The sequence below is a fragment of the Gracilinanus agilis genome, chromosome 5 (genome assembly GCF_016433145.1).
Source record: "Gracilinanus agilis isolate LMUSP501 chromosome 5, AgileGrace, whole genome shotgun sequence".
NCBI lineage: Eukaryota > Metazoa > Chordata > Mammalia > Didelphimorphia > Didelphidae > Gracilinanus > Gracilinanus agilis.
In genome coordinates, this window is record NC_058134.1 from 253,966,049 (window position 1) to 253,991,762 (window position 25,714).

At 35.1% G+C, this 25,714-nt stretch overlaps 1 protein-coding gene across 1 annotated transcript in view; it reads right to left on the reverse strand.

The window, feature by feature from the left end:
• The window catches only part of PTPRQ (protein tyrosine phosphatase receptor type Q), a 354,830-nt gene that overhangs the window by 268,575 nt on the left and 60,541 nt on the right, over window positions 1–25,714 (reverse strand). The window contains exons 18-23 of the mRNA XM_044679179.1: window positions 23,419–23,584; window positions 21,832–22,092; window positions 18,894–19,054; window positions 17,915–18,026; window positions 16,986–17,212; window positions 12,213–12,282 (exon numbers count right to left, since the gene is read on the reverse strand). Of these exons, the coding sequence (XP_044535114.1) occupies window positions 12,213–12,282; window positions 16,986–17,212; window positions 17,915–18,026; window positions 18,894–19,054; window positions 21,832–22,092; window positions 23,419–23,584 (997 nt within the window). The remainder of the gene's footprint in view (window positions 1–12,212; window positions 12,283–16,985; window positions 17,213–17,914; window positions 18,027–18,893; window positions 19,055–21,831; window positions 22,093–23,418; window positions 23,585–25,714) is intronic.

The following is a 25,714-nucleotide window of genomic DNA, read 5'->3' on the forward strand; positions in this document are numbered from 1 at the left end:
GCATTGCCATGGGGAGTCTTTCCACCAAAACTTCCTGCTAATTCCACTCTATACTTTAATCCCCATATTCAGTCCCTTGGAAAGAACTTAAAATTTGCCACTTCACTTTTGTCATCAAGTCTATTTTCCTCTTCCCAAATCTATGCACCCTATGAGGCACACGTGGCTTTTAATTCCCTTGATTTAGGCAACTTTTAGATGAGAAAACTCCATTTATCTATAAAAATCAGCATCTTCTCTGCCACTTATATGGTTAAAGAGTTTCCTAGAGCACATAAAGGCTAAGTAAGTTGTTCATGTTTACAATAGCCAGTTTGTATCACAAGCTAGACTTGAACACAGGTCTTCCTGGCAATGATCACTAGTAAGGCAGAAAATGACCAACTACAACCCTTCTGGTAAGACAGAGGAAGATCTGCTCTGCCACAACTCTTGCTAGACCCTTGAAAATTGACACTTGACCTGTCACCTTAAGAACTCTTGGAGTATAGATAACTCCTGAAGGTAGTCAAAAATGGAGAATTCATGGGGCATTTGGGTAGCTCAGTGGATTGAGAGCCAGACCTAGAGACGGGAGGTCCTAGGTTCAAATCCAGCCTCAGACACTTCCCAGCTGTGTGACCCTGGGCAAGTCACTTGACCCCCATTGCCCACCCTTACCACTCTTCTGCCTTGGAGCCAATACACAGAAGTTAAGGGTTTAAAAAAAATAGAGAATTCATGAAGTAGAGAATAATATGAAATAATAATGGAAAGTATGTGGATGTCATATAGTAGAAGGTTTTGGTTGCCAGGATGAGGATTTTCTATTTTACCACTAAGGATCTCAGACTAATAGAATGACAGTTAGCTTTTGTTTTTTATTAACATCACTAACATTAAATATGTTAGAGAAGTATTGTCTTTTTTATATAACCCTAATTACATAGAGATAAAGTAAATGAGCCATGGAGGTAATTTGAGCACAATCAACCCCAAAATACTTTTCATGCTTAATGATGCATTTATGTCTTATTTTCAATAAGGAAGAAGAACAAGAATATAAGTGAGGTAATGACTGTTCTCTTTTGAATTGAAATGATTGTTAAAAACAAGGGAGCAGACAGCTTGGCGTAAGAGCCTGGTAGATGGTCTTGAGACAGAAGAATCTAGATCCAAAGTCTCTCACACACAGTGGCTACATGTCCCTGAACTAATTACTGAACCAGTCAGTGCTCTAGATAGCTCTTAAAGAGTTTAGGTTGCTAATAAGCATGGAAATACGTTTTTCATGACTTCACATATATAATTGATGTCAAATCATTTGCCTTCTCAAGGAGAAGAGGATTAGCAGGAGGAAGAAAGGGAATTCAGAGAAACTAATATTAAAATTTTACATGTAATTTGAAAATGTGGAATGTAATAAATATTTTTTAAATTCTAGGTTGCAAGGAAAACACCAATCTCCACTACTTGAGTGAGTTCATCCAACTGGAAGTTTGCCAAATGAATGAAATCACAGGTCAATACCTATCTAATGTGGAAACAAATATTTATTTATTTTGAAACCCTTACCTTCCTTTTTTTTAAACCCTTACCTTCCTTTTTTTTAAACCCTTACCTTCCATCTTGGACTCAATACTCTGTATTGGTTCCAAGGCAGAAGAGTGGAAAGGGCTAGGCAATGGGGGTCAAGTGACTTGTCCAGGGGACAAGCTGGGAAGTGACTGAGGTCAGATTTGAACCCAGGATGTCCCATCTCTAGCCTTGACTCTCATTCCACTTAGCCACCCAGCTGTCCCCTAAACCCTTACTTTCTGATTTAGAATCAATACTTTTTATTGGTTCCTATACATAAGGGTCATAAGGTCTAGGCAATGGGGTTTAAGTGACTTTCCCAGGGTCGCAAAGCTAGGAAGTAACTGAGGCCAGATTTGAACCTAATATCTTTTGTCTCTAGGCCAGATTCTCAATCCACTGAGTCATTTAACTGCCCCCAGGAGTAAATATTTATGAAGAAAAAGTATTAGCATCATTTACAGGGGCTAGAAATGTTCCAATAAATTTCAATTTTTTTAAACCCTTACCTTCTGACTTAGAATCAATACTATGTTTTGGCTCTAAAACAGAAATGGTAAGGGTAGGCAATGGGGGTTAAGTGACTTGTCCAGGGTGCATTAGCATCCAGGCTGCCAGGTTGACTCTAAAGACCTAAGAGTCCTATAATGGAATGAAGCCGGGATTTTGAAAAGATGTAGAAGTTTGACCAAGCTGGAGGAAAGGAGATGTTGTGGCTGGGATTCCATGTGGGGATACCACTGAGAAGAAGATTCTTCAAGGAAACATGGTGGCCTAGGCTGAGGAAACGACTGGGTTATCTGTTGGTGAACAGCAGACTTATCTACCTTACTCCCTAGAGCAGGGTTTGGATTAACTGGCTGCTTTTGAACTTGTCCTGTAACATCTTTGACCAGCTTGGAGCATCTCTGGACCTGTACTGCGAGAACCCTCTTCAGCCCCTCCTAGTTTACTTAGAGACAAGCTTAGTTAGAAATCTAGTTATTTAAACTATTAGGTTATTCTTTAGAATAGAAACGCCCCTCTCCCAACTTCCCTCAGTTATTACAAATAAACCCAGTTTGTTAGCACTTCTCGTCTCTTCTTAGTCATAAAGAACCCTCTTCATTGGTTTTCCCTGACTGGCAGGTTGGCAGTTACTGACCAACTGCCATTCCCAAACTTCACATCCCTGTTTGGTTTACCTGTGTTCCTCTGTCTGTTTTTCCCTTGTGAGGTGTGAGTGTGTCCCAGTTTATTATTATTCCCCATTCCCAATATTATCTTTTTCAAGGGTCACACAGATGGGAAGTGTTTGAGGCCAGATTTGAACCTAGGACCTCCCATCTCTAGACCTTGCTCTCAATTCACTGAGCCACCCAACTGCCTTCTAAATTTTCATTTTAAGGGTGAAAAAAGAATGGAGAGGCACGCAGCATCTTTTAAGAGTATTTAAAATTATTAGTACTATTACCTAGAGAAAGTAGACATGATTTGACAAATACAAAATATCATTAGTGATAATATGAAGTTGAAGTAGATGAAACGCATTTCAAGGAAGAAACATATGTAAGTATATAGACTTCTATTTTTAAAATATCAGAAATTTGGTCTGGAAAGCAATTTTTACAGTGTATACATATAAGCATTCCCAATTAGGACTAGAAATCATATGGAATATAATAGAAGTTTAATTTACAATTAGAGAAAAAAATTATATGAATAATTATAAGAATTACAAAATTATATAACAGATGCATCTGATGATAATAAACAAATTCATGAGGAATAATTAATAATAGACTAATAGATTAAATAAAAGTAACACTATGATTAATTGAAAAACATGGAATGTATCATTTAACAATAATGTCAAAGCTTGGGAAGTACATAAAGTAATGTGGCATAGGATATAGAGAGCTAGCCCCAGATTTAGCACAATCTGAGTCATAGGCATTCAGTCAGGAAGATCTGGTTTTGAATCCTGCTTTAGACATTAGTTGTGTGACCCTGAATCATTTAAGGCAGTGATTCCCAAAGTGGGAGCTACTGCCCCCTGGTGGGTGCTGTAGCGATCCAGGGGAATGGTGATGGCCACAGGTGCATTTATCTTTCCTATTCATTGCTATTAAAATTTTAAAAATTTTAATTTCCAGGGGGCTAAGTAATATTTTTTCTGGAAAAGGGGCGGTAGGCCAAAAAAGTTGGGGAACCACCGATTTAAGGTCTTTGGACTTCATTTTCCATATATTTAAAATGAAGGAATTTGGCTAGATAGACTGAGACTGAAGTTCTTTTCACCTCTAAATCTAAGATCATAGCCTCCCAAATCCTACAGCTGAAATATATTAGTTGTGAAGATCTGGCTAAGCCATTCAACTTTCATGTAACTTTTTTTAACTACAAATCGTAGAATAATTTTGTCCATCAGCACAGATAGAGAGAGTTTTCTAAACATGAAATTTCCTACACTGTATTAAAACATAGACTCTGACCCTTTACCCCAAATAAAAAGTCTTGTCATAACATGTTTCAATAATCCAGTGATCTATGATTTTCATTGGTATGCTTCTTCCTTTAGTTGGACAGATCCCAAGTCCTCTCTAACTTAGTAGACAGCTTTTGAGGGTCCTACTGCCAAAAACCTCATGACCCAGTGGCCATTTGATGATGAGTTTTTTTGGTCTTAGCCAGGCTGGTGCTTAAACAATATACAGTCAGCCTTGCCTTGTAATCTAAGATTTTCCTGCTTACTGGATCGGCCAGGATTTATATTCCTCTGGCATAGTGGTTTGAGAACCCGAGGAACTTTCCAGAGAATCACAGAATTTGAGAGCTGGGATTTCAGCAACCATCAAATTGAGCTCAAACACAAAAGGACTGCCCATTGTCATACAACAAATAGATAATTGCCCAATCTCTACTTGAGGATCTACAAGGAGGAGAAGCTCATCACTTTTCAGAGCAATGCAGTCCACTTTGAGGGAGCTCTAATAGGAAGACATTGAGCCCAAGTTGGCCTCTTTGCAAAGTCCATCAATCTCTTCCAGTTCCCTGAGGTCAAGTCAGAACAAGCTTATTATCTCTTCTTCAAGACAACCCATAAAATATTCTGAAACAGCTCTCATGTTCCTCGTGAGTCTTCTCTTTTCCAAAACGGAAGTATCCATTTCTTCAATTGATCTTTATGAGATATAGGAAAGAATCATCACCATTCTGACTTCCTTCCTCTAAATACTATCTAACCACAATTCTCTTCTTAATCAGTGTCCCTAGAACTGAACACAATGGTCCAAATGGTGCCTGTCTAACTCAAAGAGCAATGGAATGATCACTTTCTTATTCCTAGGAGTTATGTATCTGCCTCCTTTTTAATTCTTACCTTCTGTTTAGGAATTAATGCTGAGCACAGATTCCAGAAGCAAAAGAATGGTAAGGGCTAGGCAATTGAGATTAAATGACTTGCCTAAGATCACACAGCTAGTAGGTGTCTGAGGCCACATTTGAACTCAGGACCTCCAATCTCTAGGTCTGGTTCTCAATCCACTGAGTCACCCAACCAACCCAAGCATGTAAATTTTTTTGACTACTACATCACTCTTTTGACTCATATTATGCTTAGAGTCCACCATTTATCTTGAAGAAAAAAAACCTTCTTCCAAAACAATACCGGTCTATCCATTACTCTACCATATTGTCAGTCAAGCCATCAGTCAGTTAATCAGAAATATTTAGTAAGGATGTATGTGCCAGGCAATGTTCTCATGCTGGGGATTTTTTTTAATGGAGCTGAGGAACAAGAGCAATGATCCTTGCCCCAAAGTAGCTCACATTATAACAGTAGAGACAACATGCTAATAACTATGTATATATGAGATAAAAAAACTGAAATTCTAAACAAAAATATACTGATATCATTGCAATAAAAATTATATTAAGGGACTTTGAAGAAATCATTAAAAATTAATGAGACAAAATATCTTCTTTTCGTTTAGTCATTTTTGGTCATTTCTGATTGTACCTTTTTCTGGGATTCTCTCTTGGCAAAGATACTGTAGTGGTTTGACTTTCCTTCAGCTTATTTTACAAATTAGAAAACTGAGGCAAACAAGTGATTTGCCCAAGGTCACACAGCTGGTAAATGTAGGAGGTCAGATTTGAACTCAGGTCTTCCTGATTCCTGGCCCAGCATTCTACCCACTGTGTCTCTAATGAATTGGTGCATTAAAGAACTAAATATAGCAATAATATAAAATTTCATCAAAGAAAAATGCAATAATGAAGCAACATGCCAAAAATTTGTAAGATTCAGATAAGATTTATAACTAGAGAGTAAAATAGAAATTCTAAAAATAAGAGGTTAACAAAATTTTAGTAAAATCTAAAGCAAAAATACAAATAATATGCTTTTTAAAACAGTAAAATAATATGGTCTTTAAAATAAAATTAAAAACCAAACAATTCAAAAGGAAAAAATTAAATCAAAATCATCAATTAAAAAGGAAAATTCATAATAATTGAAAAGGTAATAGAGAAAAATTTTGGAAGATATTTTGCTTAGGTATTTGCTAATATAGATGCTAGCAGAAGAAAAAGATGAATACTTATAAAAAAAATGTAAAAAATCCAGGTTACTAAAGGAAAAATAGAACAATTTTGATTTGATTTTTTCCTTTTGAATTGTTTGGTTTTTCATTTTATTTAAAAAACCATGTTATTTTATTGTTTTTAAAAGCATATTATTTGTATTTTTTACCTGCCAAGACACTCATCAATTACATGAATATAACTACAATCTTTACACCAAGATAGATATGAATAGTTAAAGAAATATCCCTTGCCTAGTGTAGGCAACAAAATAAAAAAGGACAATATTAATTTACTTATTCAGCATCAGAGCAATATAACTATCAAAGGATTAATTTAGAATGCAAGAGATAAAAATAATGAAATTCATGTAGGAGAATAAAAGGTCAAGTTTCTTAAGGGAAATCATGAAAAATGGTGGGAAGAAAAAGGGCCCACCAGAACCAGATCTCAAAACCCTTCTACAAAATAGTAATAATCAGAAAGATTTGATACTGGTTAAAAAAAATAGAAAGAGGTCAATCAGTGGGACAAATTAGATATAGATAACAGAACAGCAAATGTATATGATAGTATAACATTCAATAAATCCAAAGATACTATTTGCTAGAATAAGGATTCATTATTTGACAAAAAAAAATACTGAGAAAACTGAAAGGCAGTTTCTCACAAATTAAGTATAAACCAACACCTTATAGTGAGAAAAGGATTATAACCAAAAAAGAAATAAAGGTGATCACTGAAGATAAAAGAGACCATTTTGATTATATAACATTTAGAAAATTTTTGGTGCATAATCAAATCAAAGTAGTTAAAGTTAGAAGGGGATAAAGTAACTAAGGGAAAATCTTTGCAATAAATTTCTCTGATGAAAGTCTTATATCCAAGATATATAAGGAACTGATTGAAACTTGTAAGAGCTATTCCACATTAGACAAATTGTCAAATGATATGTATAGGAAATATTCAAAGGAAGGAATCTAAGGTGTCTACAATCATATTTTTAAATGGCCCAACTCATTAATAGTTAGAGAAATGCAAATAAAACTACTCTGAGATTCCACCTGATATCTATCAGACTGGTAAAGATGACCCACAAAAAGACCATGACAAAAGTTGCCAAGGCAATAGAAAAACAAGTACACTGAAACAATGGAAGTGGTTCAACTTGGAACATTGGAAGAGCTCTGAATTAAGATAGTCACATTTTGGAAAACAATTTGGAATTACTTTATCCAGGAATTTCACTTCTATGCATATACCCCAAAGAGATAAAAGGACAAAGAAAAGGACCTATAAGAAAAAAACATCTCTAAAAGTATACTTTCTTTTAGAGATGTGTGTATATATATATGTGTGTGTGTGTGTGTGTGTGTGTGTGTGTGTGTGTGTGTGTAGAGAGGGGGGGGAGAAAGAGAGAGAGAGATATCATAAATATATAGCAAAAAACTAGGAACTAGGAATTAGGGGAGAACCCACCTAGTACAATTCTAAGTAAATTCATGTAATGGAATATTATGATAATGATATGGACATTTGGAGAGGAAAATTGGAAGACCTCTATGAGCTAATAAAGAATGAAGTGAACAGAATTCAAAGAACAATTTCTAAAAATGACAACTATTTTAAAAGAACACATTTGAAAGATTATAGAACTCTCTTTTACGTGTTGGATTTGAGATCTCTGTAGGATATCCAGTTTGAGATATTCAAAAAATAGTTGGTAAAGTAGGACTACACCTCGAGAGTGATATGAATGTTAGATATATAGATAAATCATCTATATAGATTTTGAAAGTAAATTCACAGGGGCTGATGAGATCATCAAAGCCATATTTATTTATCCAAAGGTAAAACTTTCTATTTATCCTAATTCAATTTTAGCCAACTAGATTCAGCCCAGTTATCTTGCCTGTCAAGATAATTTTGGCACTTGACTCTGGCATTTAGTGTGTGCCAGCTTTAAACATGATGTCTATTCTTCCATGTAAATTATTGAGAAAATATTAAACAACATGGGTAAAACAAAGTATTGGACTATTCCACTGAAAACCTACTATGTTGATATTGACCATTTTAGACTATGTTTTGAGTCTACACCATCAGTCAGTTCTGTTATCTATATCTGATCCATTCTTGTTGGTCTTTTTCACACAAGATAAGGTATCAGAGCAGGAATTTGGTGGCAGCTATAAACTAATAATTCTTGAACATTACAGAAAACCTCACCTCCATTTGCTCTTGTAACGTTGGCTTTGTTCTTTTTCTCCCCTTTTCATCTTCTTGGTTACCTTCTATATTCTCCTTCCTACTTATTCCTCCCTTTACACATGAGTTAACATAAATTAAGACATGTTAACTCAGAAATGTCTTTTCATTTCCCTTCTCTTTCTAAGTGGTTTCTATTGCTAATTTCATCTGTGTGATAGTTTAAAATATTATATCAATGCAGAAGTTTATAACAGTTATTTATCAAGCCCCAATTCTCTTCTAAGCTCCAGGCTTATATAGTGATTGCGTACACCACCACTACATCACCACAACTGTCCCTCTAACACCTCACAAACTAACACATCCAGAAATGAACTCATTGTCTACCCATCTGAAAAACTTCTCTACTTTTAATAGCAAAAACAAAAACCAATCAACAAGCATTTCTCTGTGTTTGTTATGTCAGGCACTAGACTAATTGTTTAGATACAAAGGAAAAAATGAAACAGCCCCTACCATCAAAGATCCTACACCCCAATGGGGACAGCAATTTGTTCATGCAAGACACAAAAAGTACAAACAAGGCAAACTTGGATGGGAAGGCGCTACCAGTTGATGGATACCAGGAAAGGTCTCATGGGGAAGATGACACTTGATTTGAAACTTGATGGAAACCATGGACTCAAATGAGCAAAATCAAGAAGGAAGGGTGTTTAAGGTATGGAAGAAAACCATTACAAAGACATAGGGCTGGGAGATGAGGGGCCATATGTGAGAAACAGTACAGAGACCAAGGTGACTAGAACAAAAAGCACACAAAAGGGAGTAACTTATAAAGAGACTGGAGAGATAAGAATAGGCTATATTATAAAAAGCTTTAAATGAGAAAAAGAAGAATCCTTGTTTGATCCCACTCATCCAAACTAGAAACATCAGAGTTAACATGCATCCTTCTCCCTCCCTCCAAACATCAGCTGGGGAATCTATTACCAACTCCTGTTCATTCTAACTCAGCAATCTCTCCTGCATGCATTCTTTCACCTGTACTCAATTGCCATAAACTTATTTCAGAACCTTACCATCTCTTGCCTAGACTATTGTAATAGGTTCATAAATAATCTCCTTAAATTCAATCTCTCCTTTCTCCAACCATCCTTCACTCAACAGCTGGAAAAAAATGTTTTAAAGCTTATTTATTGAATCCCTGACTTTGAAGAACAGAAAAGGAGAAGGTGTGCAGGGTGCACTGAATTTGCTTGTCATCTCCCTTATTAAAATACAAGCTTTACAAAAGCAGGGCTGTTTTTAATTTTCTTTGTATCTCCAACATGTGTCACAGTTCTAACACATAGCAAGAACTTTTTTTTTGATCCTTACCTTCTCTCTTAGAATTGTTAACTAAGTATTGGTTTCAAGTCAAAAGAGTAGTAGGCAATGGGGGTTACATGACTTGTCCAGGGTCACATAAATAGTAAGTGTCTGAGACCAGGTTTAAACCAAGGACCACCTGTCTCCAGGCCTAGCTCTCTCTATTCACTGAGCCACGTAAGCTGTCCCATATTAGAACTTAATGTTTGTTGACTAAATGATCAATTTTTAAAACCTCTACCCTTAGGTCCCATTCTACTTACTCAGCTTTATTTTTCACTATCTTCTTTAATTTAAGACTGCATTTCTAACAATCTGAATTTTTAGCTGTTCTTCCATTTCTTTCTTAATTAATCTAGAACCTAAACTCTGGAGAGTTCTGCTAGATTTTTCCACTTCCTAACATCTCTTCTGGTGAGGACAACCACCGTCTTCCTAATTTCCCAGTTTCACAACCTTGGAGTCATCTTCACTTCTTCACTCTCCTTACACTCCCACATCTAAGAAGCTGCCATGTTTTCCTGCTTCTACCTCCAATATATATCTCACATCTATTTCTTTCTCTCCCCTCAAATAGCCACCACCCTAGTTCGAAACCTCATCATCTCTCCCTAGGACAGCCTCTTATCTCCAGTCTCTCTCCCCTACAGGCCCCCAGGAGTTCTAAATTCATGATCCTCCGAGTCTATAAACCTATAATTTTCTAAGGCTTAGCAAATAAATTGATTCTGTAATTTTTATAAGAACATATTGAGTTGAAAAAATTTCACTAAGTTTAAAAAGTGTTCATTATAATTAAAATAAATAAAACATCTTTAATTAACCAATGATGAGTTAAAAGCAATGCCACTAATTTAAAATATTTTACTCAATGGAAAACAGACTTAAATTTAAGTTGACTCTTATATAATGAATTTCTTTAACCCTCCAAAAAAGTTTGCATCATTGAATTAAATTCTCTGAACATGGACAGCTCTTGCTTTTTAATTTCAGATTGACTGGTTTCTGACAACGGATACTTATTTGTGCTCTAGAATCTCACTAAAACACTCTCTGACTTTTGAATGGTATTTAATGTTAAATAGACCTCTTGGGGGAGCCAACTAAGAAAAGACTGGTTATTGCAACTCTAAAGTAGCAGAACCCCAACACGAACACATCTGTAATATAGAACCTTATTCCATACTTCAAAAGATATCTATGAGTACTATTTCTGTCACTGAAGAGGATAGCCCATCTCTGACTTAGCAAACAAATACACGAGTTTCAGTTGCTCAAAAAAAAAAACCTTCTCACGTAACTTATGGAAACATTAAAAAGAAGCTGAACTCGGATGTTCTTCCTACATGGTTTATAAACAATTGGGCAGTTCAGAGTTAAAGAACCTCGGTCAGTTCCTCTTTTTGCCAACATTTCCACTAGAAGACTTTTAAAATGTATAATTGTTGTACACTATTTAAAATTATATAATAGCTTAGGAATACTTAGAGGTAGTAGGCGTGTACCTTAAAGCTACTAGGCATTCCTACATGTAAACAGAATGACCAGGCTAGTAAAGATGGGAGAGATCCATTAGAGACTTGACTACAGGTGATTAATTTTATTTAATCATTTATTTGTTTCTTTGGGCATTGAAGCCCACAAGGTCCTTCTACAAAGGTGTGCATGATTTGAGATTAAGGTCCACCAAAGAACTGTACATGCCAAGATTTCAGAGGGTCAGTGATTAAAAATGGTTTGAGGCGAGGCCTAGAGACTGGAGGTCCTAGGTTCAAACCTGGCCTCAGACACTTCCCAGCTGTGTGACCCTGGGCAAGTCACTTGACCCCCATTGCCCACCCTTACCAATCTTCCACCTATGAGACAATACACCTAGGTACAAGGGTTTAAAAAAAAAAACGGTTTGAGGCGAACATGATTGGGGATGTAGACTCGAAACTACCACACCAATGCAACTACCAACAATTTGGAAATAGGGCTTGATCAATGACACATGTTAAAACCAGTAGAAATGCGCATCGGCTATGGGGGCGGGAGTCCGGGGGTGAAGGGGAAAGTAAGAGCATGAATCATGTAACCATGTTAACTTTTCTAAAAAATAAAAATTATTAAATAAAAAAACGGTACCTCCCTCCTAACAGAGAAACGAAGCACTGAAAATGCAAAGTGAGACGGACATTTTTGATCTTGGTCTATGTAGGAGTTTGTTTTACTTAACATGTATGGGGGGAAGGGGAGGCTGAGAAAATGAATGCTTACAAACTGGAAAAATTTTAAAAAAACAGCAACATATCCTCTAAGTGTTTAACCTTTAGTTTCACACTATTACAAAATGATGCTCATTCTGTTTACTACTACTGAATATGGAACAGGAGCATTAAAGTCCATCATTTATGGATGTTATAATTTAGGATTTCAAGATGTTGGATTTTTTTTTAAATCACTAATGACAAACAGAATACATTTTTAATTAAATAAATGTAAGACAGTGAATAGTTTAAGAGAATTACCACTTTCTGCAGTTTGGAAGAGAAAGGGCTCACTAAAGATTCCAATACCAGCACTGTTTTCTGCAGCCACCTAAAATAAACCAAAGGAAAAGCATTAGTTAGAGTTAGTTATAGGACTGGATGTTATAACAACTTTGAACCTCTCCAAAATAAACAGTACAATAAATAAAGTGAAACCCAAATTACAAAAATACCAAGTCTTTATTTTTGTTTTGTTTTTAGGTCTCCCAACACTTCCAAATTTCTGCAATTAATAAGAGTAAAGCCAGGTCTAGATGTTGGACTTCTGTAGGTCAAGTTTAAGGTAGAGCTCATTGTCTCCCGTGTGTGCATATGTGTATACGTGCATACGTGCATATGATATGTGTATATGTACATATAGGCATATGCATTCATAAATACACAATACATATAGGTATATATGTATGTGTAAATACATTTACACACCTCTGTATGTACATCATGTGTGTACACATACACACATACATAAACATATATGCAGCCATGTATAGATACATGTATGTGCATGAGAAAGACAGAGAGACAGAAAAAAGGGAGACAAAGAGAGTAAAAGAGAAAAAGAGAGGAGAGAGAGAAAGAAACAGAGAAAGAGAGGAGAGAGATAGAGACAGAGAAAGAGACAGAGACAGAAAAAGGGAGACAAAGAAAGAAAAAGTGAGAGAGAAAGAAACAGAGAAAGAGAGAGAAAAAAACAGAGAAAGAGAGGAGAGAGAGAGAGACAGAGAAAGAGACAGAAAAAGGGAGAAAAAGTGAAAGAGAAAGAAACAGAAAGAGAGAGAAAAAACAGAGAAAGAGAGGAGAGAGAGAATGAGAGAGAGAGAGAAACAGAGAGAGAGAGAGAGAGAAACAGAGAGAGAGAGAGAGAGAGAGAGAAACAGAGAGAGAGAGAGAGAGAGAGAGAGAGAGAGAGAGAGAGAGAATTCAATGTGGAATTTCATTAAAACTTGGAGCTAAAAGTAAAGAAGTTCCTCTTTCATTGTAGAACCTTCTCTTCAACCTATAGTCTTCAGAGTTTTGTCAAAGGGGCATGACTCGTCCAGAATTTCATGGCCAGTAGGTGTCAGAGGTTGGACTTAAACCCACATTTTCCTGATTCCAAAGCCAATTCTGTGTCTCCACTATGGTGAACTGCTTCTTCTGTTATTGCGCGTTCTTCTAAATAGCAGTGTAAAAACACTGCAAGAGAAGAAACACTCCACACCAAGCACTGCCACTGGAAGCCTACTGGCCGATCCTTACGTGAAAAGATGGAACGATAGTGAGAGTCTGAGGTTCAGAACAGTATAAGGGGTTCTCAAGAGCTGCAAGCAGAGAAACACAAGAGGCTGTGTCAGCCTGGCTAAGGAGAGAGTTCTTGATGGCTGACTCCCCCTCCTGTCAACAGCAGTTCTTTAGATTAGCTGCTGAGAATATCCATGAAAGAATTTAGCCTGTGTTTATTATCCTCAAGCAACCTCCTTTAGAAGAACCAGGCTAAGCACTTTTCAGCTGTCATGAAAGAAGGAAAAAATATCTGTTTGTTATTAGGTCTATGAATCTTCAATTACACACAGCATCGTAAATTCTTAGGCTCTCCTACAACAAAAATTCGACCCTGCAGAGGCAGTGTGGTCCAGGAGAGAGAGAGCCAGCTTCAAACAAGGGTTGTTTGCATCAAGTTAAGCCCCTCTGACTCTGGAAAAATCTCAGTGTCCCAGATAAGTGTCTAAAAGGTTGCATGGGAAATAGCAGTCCACACTGGTAAATGGAATGTCCTCATTTGTGGGTTCCCTAAACCAATGAAATCCCAGGTTGAGTCCCAAATATAATCTATTTCAGATTCATTTATGATCGATAGCAATGAATATGAGGCAGCTAGGTGGTGCAGTGGATAGACGTCTGAGCCTGGGGTCAGGAAGCCCTGAATTCAAAATCAGCCTCAGACAATTATTAGTTGCACAACCCTGGAAAAATCTTGTTTTCATTAATCCACTGATAAAGGAGATGGTAAGCCTCTCCAGTATCTTTAGCATGGACAGTATGGTCTCCAGGGTCATGAAGAGTTACACATGATCGAATGTGCAACAGCACCCGCAACAAAGTAATGAATGTATCAGAGACTGGAAACCCTTGTTCTGAGGAACTCTTGGCTGTGTTTTGTAACTCAGAATGGCAAAAGTATTACTTTTTTCTAATAAAAAGTCCCATTAGACATTAAGTTACATGCTATCTCAGTGCAAACTGTCATCTCTAACTTAGTAATATAAATATCTTATTCGGTACACAAACATTTTGAAAATAAATAGGGAAACTTTAATTTATATACCCTGGTTACCACAAACTAACAATAATAGGAAGAAAAGAATAAAGCATTTATTGAGAGCCCACTATGTGCCAGGAGGCACCATGCTGAGCGCTTTATAAGCAGTATCTCATTCGATCCTCACAATAATGCCTCAGTCTCTTCAACTGTAAAATGGACATAATAATAGCACTTTCCATTCCATGTTAGGAGAATCAAAAGAGAAAATAAATGTAGTATATTGCCTGGTAGTACTAGGCAAATGTTAGTTATTCTTATTGTTGTTGTTGTTGTCATATATGAAGGACATGCCATTATTTTCCTCATTTTATATTTAAAGAAATTGATAGAGATAGAGGTTAAATGACTTGTCCAGGGTCACACAGTTAGTAAGCATCTAAGGCTGTATTTGAATTTTGGTCTTCCTTATTTCAGGGGCAGCTACAATACTGAGCCTGAAGTCAAGAAGATTCATCTTCATAAATCTGGACACAGATACTTAGCAGCCATGTGAACCTGGGCAAGTCACTTGACCCTATTTGTCTCAGTTTCCCCAACTGCAAAATGAGCTGGAGAAAGAAATGATCAACCAGTATCTTTGCCATTAAAACCCCAAATGGGGTAATGAAGAATCAGACACTACTGAAAACAACTGAACAACTTCTTAACTCCAAGTCCAGCATACTATGCCCTGTGCCTCTGAGCCATCATTAGGTAAATATGACAATCTTCATTATATCATAAAACAGGAAAGAAAGAATATAGCCCTGAAAATAATTACTTCATATGAAGAAGTTGAAGAAATCAGATCAATGAAATAACTGATCATTACACTGGAAGACTGGTGATTATATAGCCCTTTCTTCTCTAATTGGAGAAGGGGTAACTACTGATATAGAAAAAAGTATATGCTATCAGACACGGGCAAAGTATCAGAGTTTTTTGAGTTTTCTTTTTTTTTTTGCTTAAAGTGACGGCCATAGTTTTTTTAAATAAATAATTTTAAAGAAATCTTTCAAATTAAGTTTCTTCATTAAATTTAGTTGAGTATTTAGGAAGGAATTTTAGAAAATATATTATTGTTGTTCAATTATTTTCAGTTATAGCTTATTCTTCATAACCCCATTGAAAGTTTTCTTGGTCAAGATATTGGAGTAATTTGACATTTCCTTTTCCAGCTCATTTTATAGATGAAGAAATTGAAACAACCAGGATCACATAGTTAGTAAGTGTCTGAAGACAGATTTGAACTTAAGAAGATGAGTCTTTCTGACTCAAGGCCCAGGATCTACTGCTCTACCTACCTGAATTTATAAAATTGCATAAAAATTTATAAGAATTTATACAACTGTATATAAAGGTTCTGTGGTGAAGAAATAAGTCCTATACCAATAGATAGAGTCATAGTGGCTTCTTGTTTTGTTTGTTTTTGTTTTTGCTTAATGGTACTTTGTTACAAAGGAGAATTCTTAGAGGGAAGTGATTGGGAAATGATAGTAATGTCATTTTTAAATCAATAAAACTTTTTCTTGAAAACAAAACTTGAGGCTCTACAGAATTATATCCAGTTTTTCTTCAATGTTCAAAAACCAGCTGCTTATTAATTTTTTTAGGAAATAAGCAGTCTTCTGGATATTTCATCTAAATTTTCCATTATCCTTCCAAGAATAAAAATCACAGACAAATTTTATTGTCAATAATTTTTACAAGGTCAATATAATTTAGTACTGCCTTTCACCTACTTCCTCATTATTTAGATCTACAAACAAGCCTTTTCATAAGTTGGCACATTTAAAATCAATGAGCTGCTAAAATGTTTAAATTGCCATATTTACGGAATCTGTGCCTTCAAAAACTCTCTAGCTAGTAATTTTTTAAATCCAGATGTTGGTCATGGAAGATTAATAGAAAGAAACGAACAAGACCAATTTAATTTTATGATTTTTGACAGGGTTTGATCATAGGAAAGTACCTTGGAGGTTAGTTGATCTAATTCCCTTACTTTACAGATGAAGAAACTGAGGCCCAGGGAAATGAAGTCACCTGTCTAGGATTACACAACTAGTAAATGGCAACGCCAAGATACAAGCTCTCTGACTGTAAATCTAGTGATCTTTTCCTGCAACTAGGGGACTGATTTTTTTTTATCAACAAAAGGATTAAACTAATATCAGATTTGTTTTCCATATAGGTAACTAGAATGAGAAACTTTTGTTTTAATACATAATTTATAAGAATAGAAATAAATTGTTACTCAACATAGCCAAAAAAGAAACTACGCAATTTCACAAAAAGTTCCAGTACCAAAGAAAAAGACAGCAGTCAAACAATGCTTTCAGTTATTTTCCCTGCATTCCCTGCACAATTTACCTGTGGAATCTTAACCAAACTTCTTCACTTTTATTTCCCATAATACCAAACAAGCACTTAATTCAAAATATGAAATTATGCAGAAAGCCTTTTAAACTTACCTTAATTTCATAAGTTGTTCCAGGATTAAGATTCGTAAGAAGCATTTCCAAACTATCTGGCTTTGCTCTAACTTGTGTATAGGTTGCTTGCATCCATGGGCAAACTTCCTTATATTTGACAACGTATGATTTAATCCTTCCATTTGGCTTTGGTGGTGTATTCCAAGAGAGAAGGATTCCAGCAGACCCTACTCTTTCACCTGCAAGGAACACGGGAGGCCCTGGATCTGTAAAAACAAAATGCCTTTAATTAAAATGTCAAGTAACAATTTGAGTATTTCCACAGTACAGATGGAAGGAAAGTTATTTCCAACCTAGACTTTTGAAGTGCCCAGAGACTAATGGACTCAATATGAGACAGCTCTCCTTAAAGCTATGCTCTTAAAAAAAAAATGATTAACTGCTTTGGGGAATACCAGAAACATTCTTTTCTAAGAATGTGAAAAATGAAACATTAAAAAACTTTACAGACAAAACATCATTTAATGCCAAGTCATTTAAAAATCATCCTTAATATAAGAAATCCAAACTAAAACTACAAGCATATTATTTTTATGATAGTCTTTGCTGAGAAATGCTACCATATATGGAATATTTATAACTCAACATCTTTCAGATGTTCAAATTCATAAGCAGGTGGTAAATAGTTATTTTGGTTCTTTCCACATTAAAGTCTAAGAATGAGTCGAAATCATCATCATAATCCAAGGTGGGTCCAAAAATACCATTTGGACATATCCATTTTCTCCTCGATGAGAAACTTTCCTTAACACCTTTATTTTCATGCATGTAATAAGAAGCTTAAATGTTTTCATCGAGCCAGAAAATTTCTGTGAATATTTAGAGTGCCTAAAATTCATTTGGAAGATTTCAAAACATGTTATCTGTAAAAATCAAGATACAGCAGAAAGAATGTTTCTTATACTCACTGGTCACATTGGTTGTCACCATTTTACTAACGGGTGTTCCAAATGTTGTAGCAGAAACCGAAGAAATGGTTACATTGTACCTCGTCCCAGGAAGAGCATTCGAGACATCAACCTGTAGTATCATGGAAAAATTGAAGACAATAAACTCTTTCAAGGAAGAAAGAAAACACAAGAGAGGTAAAATCTATTATTTCCTTAAACCCAAGGTAACAGCTGATGAGACACTCCGGCAGGAACACATTTAAAACAGTTTGTTACAGTGTAATCAATAAATAACAATCTAGTTTGAAATAGAAATCTATATTAAGATAGAGATGTATACATATAAATGTGCATACGTATCTCTATATCATATAACTAACTAATAATACAATATCTCTATCTCATATAAACTACAAAAACTGCCAACTTGACTGCCACTGGAAAGAAGCACTCCTTAGGAATTCTTGAGAATTTACAGTCACTCCATTCTCCAACCCTCTCTAATAAGCACGACTGTGAAATACCTGTGTCTCGGAGGTTCCAATAAAAAATAAGACAAATATTATAAGAAAAGCCATCATTATTACATTTTTCAGACAGTGGAATTACATTGATGGCTTTACAGGGAAATGTTGCCTGCATTAATGATTTAAGGACAGATCTTCCTGACAAGTGCACAATTAATGAGCAGTATTACTCAATAGCACTGCCCTTACTTTGTTAAACTATTCATGAACCCTTGGATGACTGGTCGGAGGTTTATGGTAGACTTGAAAAAAAAAAAAAAGCTACGATAGTGGTTGTTAAGGTAACGACCCTCTAATGCTGAAATTTATGCTCATAAATTTGGCATCGATGTTTTTGTCTTTGTCCTATGCTAAAAAAAAACAAAAAAACCCCAACAACTCAAGAGGTGAGTTTTCATGGTTCGTCAGTCTCATAAAGAACTTGCCCTTTAGTATTACATATAAACAAAGTGCCTCAATGAGAACTATACCTGATACTCCCCATGGCCAAGATCTCTGATTGCAACAACGCCACCGTCAGGAATAAGATCCACATGATACCTTTCCACATGTCCAGAAGGCATTCTCCAGTGCAAAGAAAAGGAGTGTGTTGAAATATTGAAGGCTTTAAGTTTCTCAGGTCTTTCGGGTTCTTAAAATGGAAATATAAATTTCAAACATCATCTCTCTATTTTAAAATGATCAAGAATGAAAAAACAACATTAAATAAATGATGCTTCAAAAGAATTCCATCACTTGCTACCTACAGATCTCTACGACTAGACAATTATCATCTCTGTGTTTAGTCAGTTATCTCAAGAACTTTTCGCTTTTTCGAATATTCCTGTTATAGTATATCTATATAATATGTTATATATTTTATATATATAAAACATATTATGAGAAATTTTTCCAGAAAGACCTCTTTCTGGAAGAATTCCTTACAATTGATGTTACTTCTATATATCATAATATAACATATATTATCATTCTAATTTGGGATCATTATTAGAGCCCATTCTAATATATATATATATATATATAATATATGATTTATATACATATATCCCATAGATCTTTCTGGAAAAATCCCTTATAGTCTAACCAGTTTGATTTTGGCAAATTCTATTTGATCATTTATTCTCTTTATCTCAAATATTGTATAAAAATATATAAGTACACACACACACATATATATGAGTGTTTCTTAGAGTATGCAGTATTAAAGTATGGTTAGAAGTATAGCATATTCATCCGATTCTTCTATAATTAATTAACAGTGGGAAGGATAATGAGAAAGGATGTAAGAGAAAGGATGTAAAGACAAGTCTGTCCAATTTTTTTTCAGATATGAGTATTCCAAATAAAAGCTCTGGACTCTCTAAAAGAGCAAACAACTATTGTGATTAAGAGACGAAACAGTGATGGACGGCATTACCTTCCTGCCCAAACCATTTCCACTATATATTTTCCATTTGCTTTCATTTTTAGTTCTGAACATTTGTTGAGGCTGGTTTGTGCCATCTGGGGGGAGTTTTCCACACAAAGGCTCCCTGATTGGTTGCCAATGACTCAGGTTCCCACTCTGCCTTATCTTAGCACAGATTCCAGATAGACAATACAGAGGGAGAGAAACAAGTTTTGCAGCCAAGTATTTGCAAAATATACCTCATGTAGACTCGTCCTAAAACTACTGGCAAAAATATGTCTGAAAATACTGCATTTCCTTTACTTGCATTATATGGGACTGCAAACTGATTCTAAGAAAGTAATGGTACATTAATAACACAATTCTCTTATTTAAAACTATTTTTAAAACTCCGTTTACTAACTTTTTAAACCCTATATTCTGTACTGCTTCTAAGGCAGAAAAGTGGTAAGGGCTAGGCAACTGCAATTAAGTGACTTGCCCAGGATCACCCAGGTAGGAAATCTCAGATCATATTTGAACCCAAGACCTCCCATCTCTAGGTCTGGCTGTCAATCCACTGAACCATCTAGCCACACCTGACTCCTTTTACTCATCTTGATTCAAACTTACTGTCACTATGGACTTTTTCCCACAAATACTCCAATACATAGTATTAGTTAAGCATATAAAAGAGCAGCAGAAATCAGCATTATAGGAGAAATTAGCTATGGGAAAAGATACGTTTATGCTAACAGTGTGTATATAGCAGCAGAAGAGATATTTTTCAAATTTGATAAGGAACTAAAATTTTGCTAGTACATCCCTCTCATTTCATAGGTTAGTAAACCCAGGTACAAAGTTTAAATTACTTGGGAAAAGCACATAGCTAACACACAGCAGAAGTGGAATTAGAATGTAGATCTCTCAACAAACGTCACAGTGTTCTCTTTTGATTATAAAACAAACATCCTTAAATATTAAGTAGATTATAACAGGATATTAAGGTTTGGTAATAATAAACTGTATAACCAAGTGAATGATAATGATTAGTCTATAAGCAGCTAGTTGATGCTAGAGCATAGCATCTAGTTAGGAAGATCTGAGTTTCAATCTGACTTTACTTGCTATGGGGCCATGGAAAAGTCACTTATCATTTGCCTCAATTCCTCATCCGTAAAATGGAGACACGTTGGAGAAGGAAATGACAAACCATTCTAGTATCTTTGTCAAGAAAACCCAATGGACCATGTCTATTACATAGAATTACACATGACTAAAGGACAACCACCACCCAATAGAAGTCAACAAAGTAGTTAAAGAATCATTCTCATGATGAGCTACTCTTCCAATCACAATCCAATTTAAGATATCTTAAAATACCATTTTAAACAATGTTTTTGGATTCTAGTGTCTTCTCATGATGAGCTGCTCTTCCAATAATAACCCAGTTTAAGATATCTTAAAATGCTATTTTAAACAATATTTTGGATTCTAGTCTCCTGTCTAGATGACATGGTCAGTGAAGTTCTAGATGTGGATTGAGAAAGATCTGAATTCAAACACTACCTCAGATATCAAGTATCTGAGAGATCCTGGGCAAAGTGCTAAACTCTTCTGTCTCAGCTATTTCCCCCCCTTCTGTAAAATGGGTATAATGCTACCATTTATCTCACAGGGTTATTGTAAAAATCAAATAAGATAACACAAATAAAAAAGTGTTTTTCAAACCTTTAAACATTGTTTGGCTATTATTATTACTAAACGAAACTGGACCTGAGTAATGTATGTTCTCTCGCTCCTCCAGTTCGACTTTTTTTTTCTTTCTTCCTCTCTCTCTTCCCTCTTTCCTTTTTAACTCTTTTCCTCCATTCCTCCCTCCCTTCCTTTTTTCCTCCCTTTTTTTTTCCTTTTTATTTTTTCAACTTCAACTTCTGGAAAGTGGTTCCAGAATATACTATCATTTTAAGGTTGAACAAACATTGCAAGCTATGATTGAACTATAGAAAACATTTACAAACCTGCCACCACCTGGATAAATGAGCTATATCCTTCTATGTCACCTCTTACTCTCTGTACGGTGATGTTGTAAGTGCCACCAGGAGTCAGATCCGTAACTGTATGATCGGTCATGGTCCCAAAAATATTGTATTCATTTACAAATGTATTATTTGATAGACAAATCTTGTAATGAGTGAAGTTGGTCTTTGTTGGATTCCATGTTAATGTTGCAGCAGAAGTATTCACAGCTTTTAAGGCTAAGCCACATATCCCAGCTGGTTCTATTTGAAAAAAATTTAATTATACATGAACGTGGTTTTTAAAAAAATCAGTCTTTTAAAAGAAATGCAAAGGAAATATACAAACAAGATAAAATGTGAAAATGAGTCCTGGCACCTGGCACTCCTTTTTCTGATATCCATCTATGTAGAGGTTCACCTATTGGTCCTAAATGTCCCCAAATATCTCTCCTAACCCCAGTGTTGGCCTATTAAACAATACTTGGGGCATTTACAGATGGATACAAACTGAACCTGTTATTTAATGGGTAGAGGGAAATCTCAGATAAGGAACCATCTTCTAGGAATTCACGTTGGAAATTTATCTTTGACTTTAGATCATAGAGAATTGCCTAATAATTTGCCTATGATCACACAGATAATATGTCAGAAGTGGGACTTGAACTCAAGTCTTTCTGGTTCCAAGGCTAGCTCTCTATTCATTAGAGCATGTTGCGTGATGGATTTTAACTTAACTCTTTTAAGACAGGCATACCCCTCAGTTTAAATAATATTGTTTATATAAATATTTGAAAATAAGGATTTGGAAATTTATTTAAGCTTTTAGAATTATTAGTAGCAGATACCATTAATGAATAATTATATATGAAGAATATTGCACTGATTTTTGCCAGCATCATAACTGCAATCTATAATTGATCAGACAAAAAACAGTCTGGAGGGGGCAGCTGGGTAGCTCAGTGGATTGAGAGCCAGGCGTAGAGACAGGAGGTCCTAGGTTCAAATCTGGCCTCAGACACTTCTAGCTGTGTGACCCTGGGCAAGTCACTTAACCCCCATTGCCTAGCCCTTACCATTCTTCTGCCTCGGAGACAATATACAGTATTGACTCCAAGATGGAAGGTAAGGGTTTTAAAAAAAAACAGTCTGGACCTACCCCATTAATTAGACTTCTCTCACTATAAAATTGGTAAAGTGTACAATGTAAGATACAAGGAAGTTAGATATTTTGCATATATTTTAGATAAAAAGGAATCAGACCCAAATTAATCAGAGTACCAGATATCATCAAAATTGTGTATCATTGATAAGACAAACAATGCAAGATATATGAGTTAATTATTTTATATCTATTTTAGATAAAAAAAGAACCAGGCCTAAATAAATCAGAGAACCAAATATTATTAAAATTATTCAAATCATTAAGTAAAATAACTGTGGGTTCATCGCTACATATTCTTAAACTAGTATTCAAATCAAAGCAAATCATCATTTGTCCTTGAAACAATTACATTTTAACAAATATTAGTCCAATTATCTTAAGTTCTTAAAAATTTAATGAAAAAATTATTTATAACAGTTGCTTACTTGTAATCACTTTTTTCTCAACAGATATGCTATAATCCATGCCTCTCACCGTCTTCATCTGAAATACATATTCCACTCCAGGAGTAAGATTTTTCACTTTTGCTCTGTTTCCATAAGCAATTAGTTTAAATAAAATTTCCCTTCTAGATGTCACATGATACAAGATCTATAGGAAGAAAAATACAGCCAATCAGATTTTCCACTAGCAATTTTTCGATTCAGTTCAATCCAACAAATTCTTATTAGGCATCTCTGGGCAAGCATTGGAGATGCAAAGACAAACAGTAAGTAGCTGTTTCCCTGAAGGAGCTTCCATTTTCTTGGAAAGATAAAACATGCAAATTTTTATTTCATTTTATCCTCCAAAACTTGGATTATCTTTCCAACAACAACAAAAGTGGTTAAGTCTAGATTAATCTTCAAATTCCTAAAAAACTTTGAATTCCACGTAAAGAGATTTGAAAAAGTAAAAGAGAAGTAAAAGACATTTTGTGCAGATCAGTGTGCCTATTGGGCATGGCACATAGTAAGCTTTTAATAAATGCCTGTTGATTGAATTAATGATTAGTCCATTTAATGTTGTTTTGGTGACTACAAATGGCAATGACATACAGCATAACAGTGATTGAAGTGATCTTTGGAAATTATTTTCTTCTTAAGCTTTTTCAAAACTTCTTGATCCTATGTAGGGGACCAGATGTTTCAAAGAAACAAATTTCCCAGGTATGTAGAAAGCTATTCTGGTATTACAGGAGATAAACATGTAGTCAAACAGTCCATTGATTCAGAAAGTGTCATTGACAACTACCTTGCTTCTCTGGAATGAAGAAAGATAGGAGGAATAAATAGAATGCAGAGAACTTAAGGTATGAAAAAAGATAGGAAAAGTTCATAGTTTCGAGAGGTGAACAGTACTCTGAATGGAGTTCTAAAATTCAGGTCAGGCTATAACACATAAACAGATCCATGAAAGGCTAATGAAGAAATAGGGGAGAGAGAGAGAGAGAGAGAGAGAGAGAGAGAGAGAGAGAGAGAGAGAGAGAGAGAAGGATTTTTTCTTAGGATTCTAAATTTTCTCATATGGTACTTGGGATAATATGGTAAAAAAAACTCTGCCTGACAGAGACATCCAAGTTGAAGCAGTTGTGGAATTTTTTTAAAGCACACCTAAAAAAAAGTTTAAGTAAAAAGAAAGGGAGGGAAACAAACTTGGAATGATTTGTTTATTTCTCATTTTAAAGCATAATTATTAGAGCAGGGATGATTAATTTTAAATGATTAGGAAAACGATCCCAATTATGCTTCACTGAGCAAGAAGGGTACTGTTTCCTTACTCATTAAAGTTTAACAAATAATCTCATTTGTTGGGGGAAAAAAAGGATTCTTTACTCCATCTGTCAAAGATGTAATTTGTTTTTCAATATACACCATGAGTGCTTTTAATTAATATTAATTAATAATAATGAATTAATATCATTCATTTAAAATCAGTTTCTGTGTAATAGTATGAATATTATTTAGATTCAGAGAAAAAGAAGCAGCACACACTAATTTAATATAAAAAATCAGATATTTCTCAACCATAAATAAATACAAGACCTCAGTTAGTTCCAACTAATAATTTGGCATTTTTCTTGAAAGACAAAAATGGGGAATAATATCTTGGGTAAGAAGAATTTTACTTTCTCAATTCCTGAAAAAAATACACAAAATTAGTACTGAATATGAGAAAGTATTGGAAAATCCTAGGAAAACTAACATATGCATATCACATGAATGCCATTTCCTAAGAGCGCCATCCTTTAAGAATGACAAAGAGAAGGCTCGTCCTACCTTAGCATTATTTTCCCTGTTTTGAAAATATCCACTTTCCTTATCTGCCCATCCAAATCATGCTAACCCTGCCAGCTCCTTCTGAAATGTAACTTTGTCCTTGAAACAATCTTTAATAAAAGGTGCTAAAAAACTGATTCTAGGGCAGTGGCACAGTGGAAAGGGTACAAGCAGTCAGGACAACTCCTCTTCTTAAGTTCAAATCTGACCTCAGAAACTTAGCGTATGACCCTGGGTGAGTTGCTTAATCCTGTTTGAATCAGTTTCCTCATCTGCAAAATAAGCTGGAGAAGGAAATGGCAAACCACTCCAGTATCTTTGCCAAGAAAATCCCATAAAGAGCCAGACATGACTGAAAAATCTTTACTCTAAAAATCTTTAGAGCAAAGAAACTCTAACATCATTGATTCTTCATATCTCTTTTTTTAAAACCCTAACTTTCTATCTAAGTAATAACTCTAAG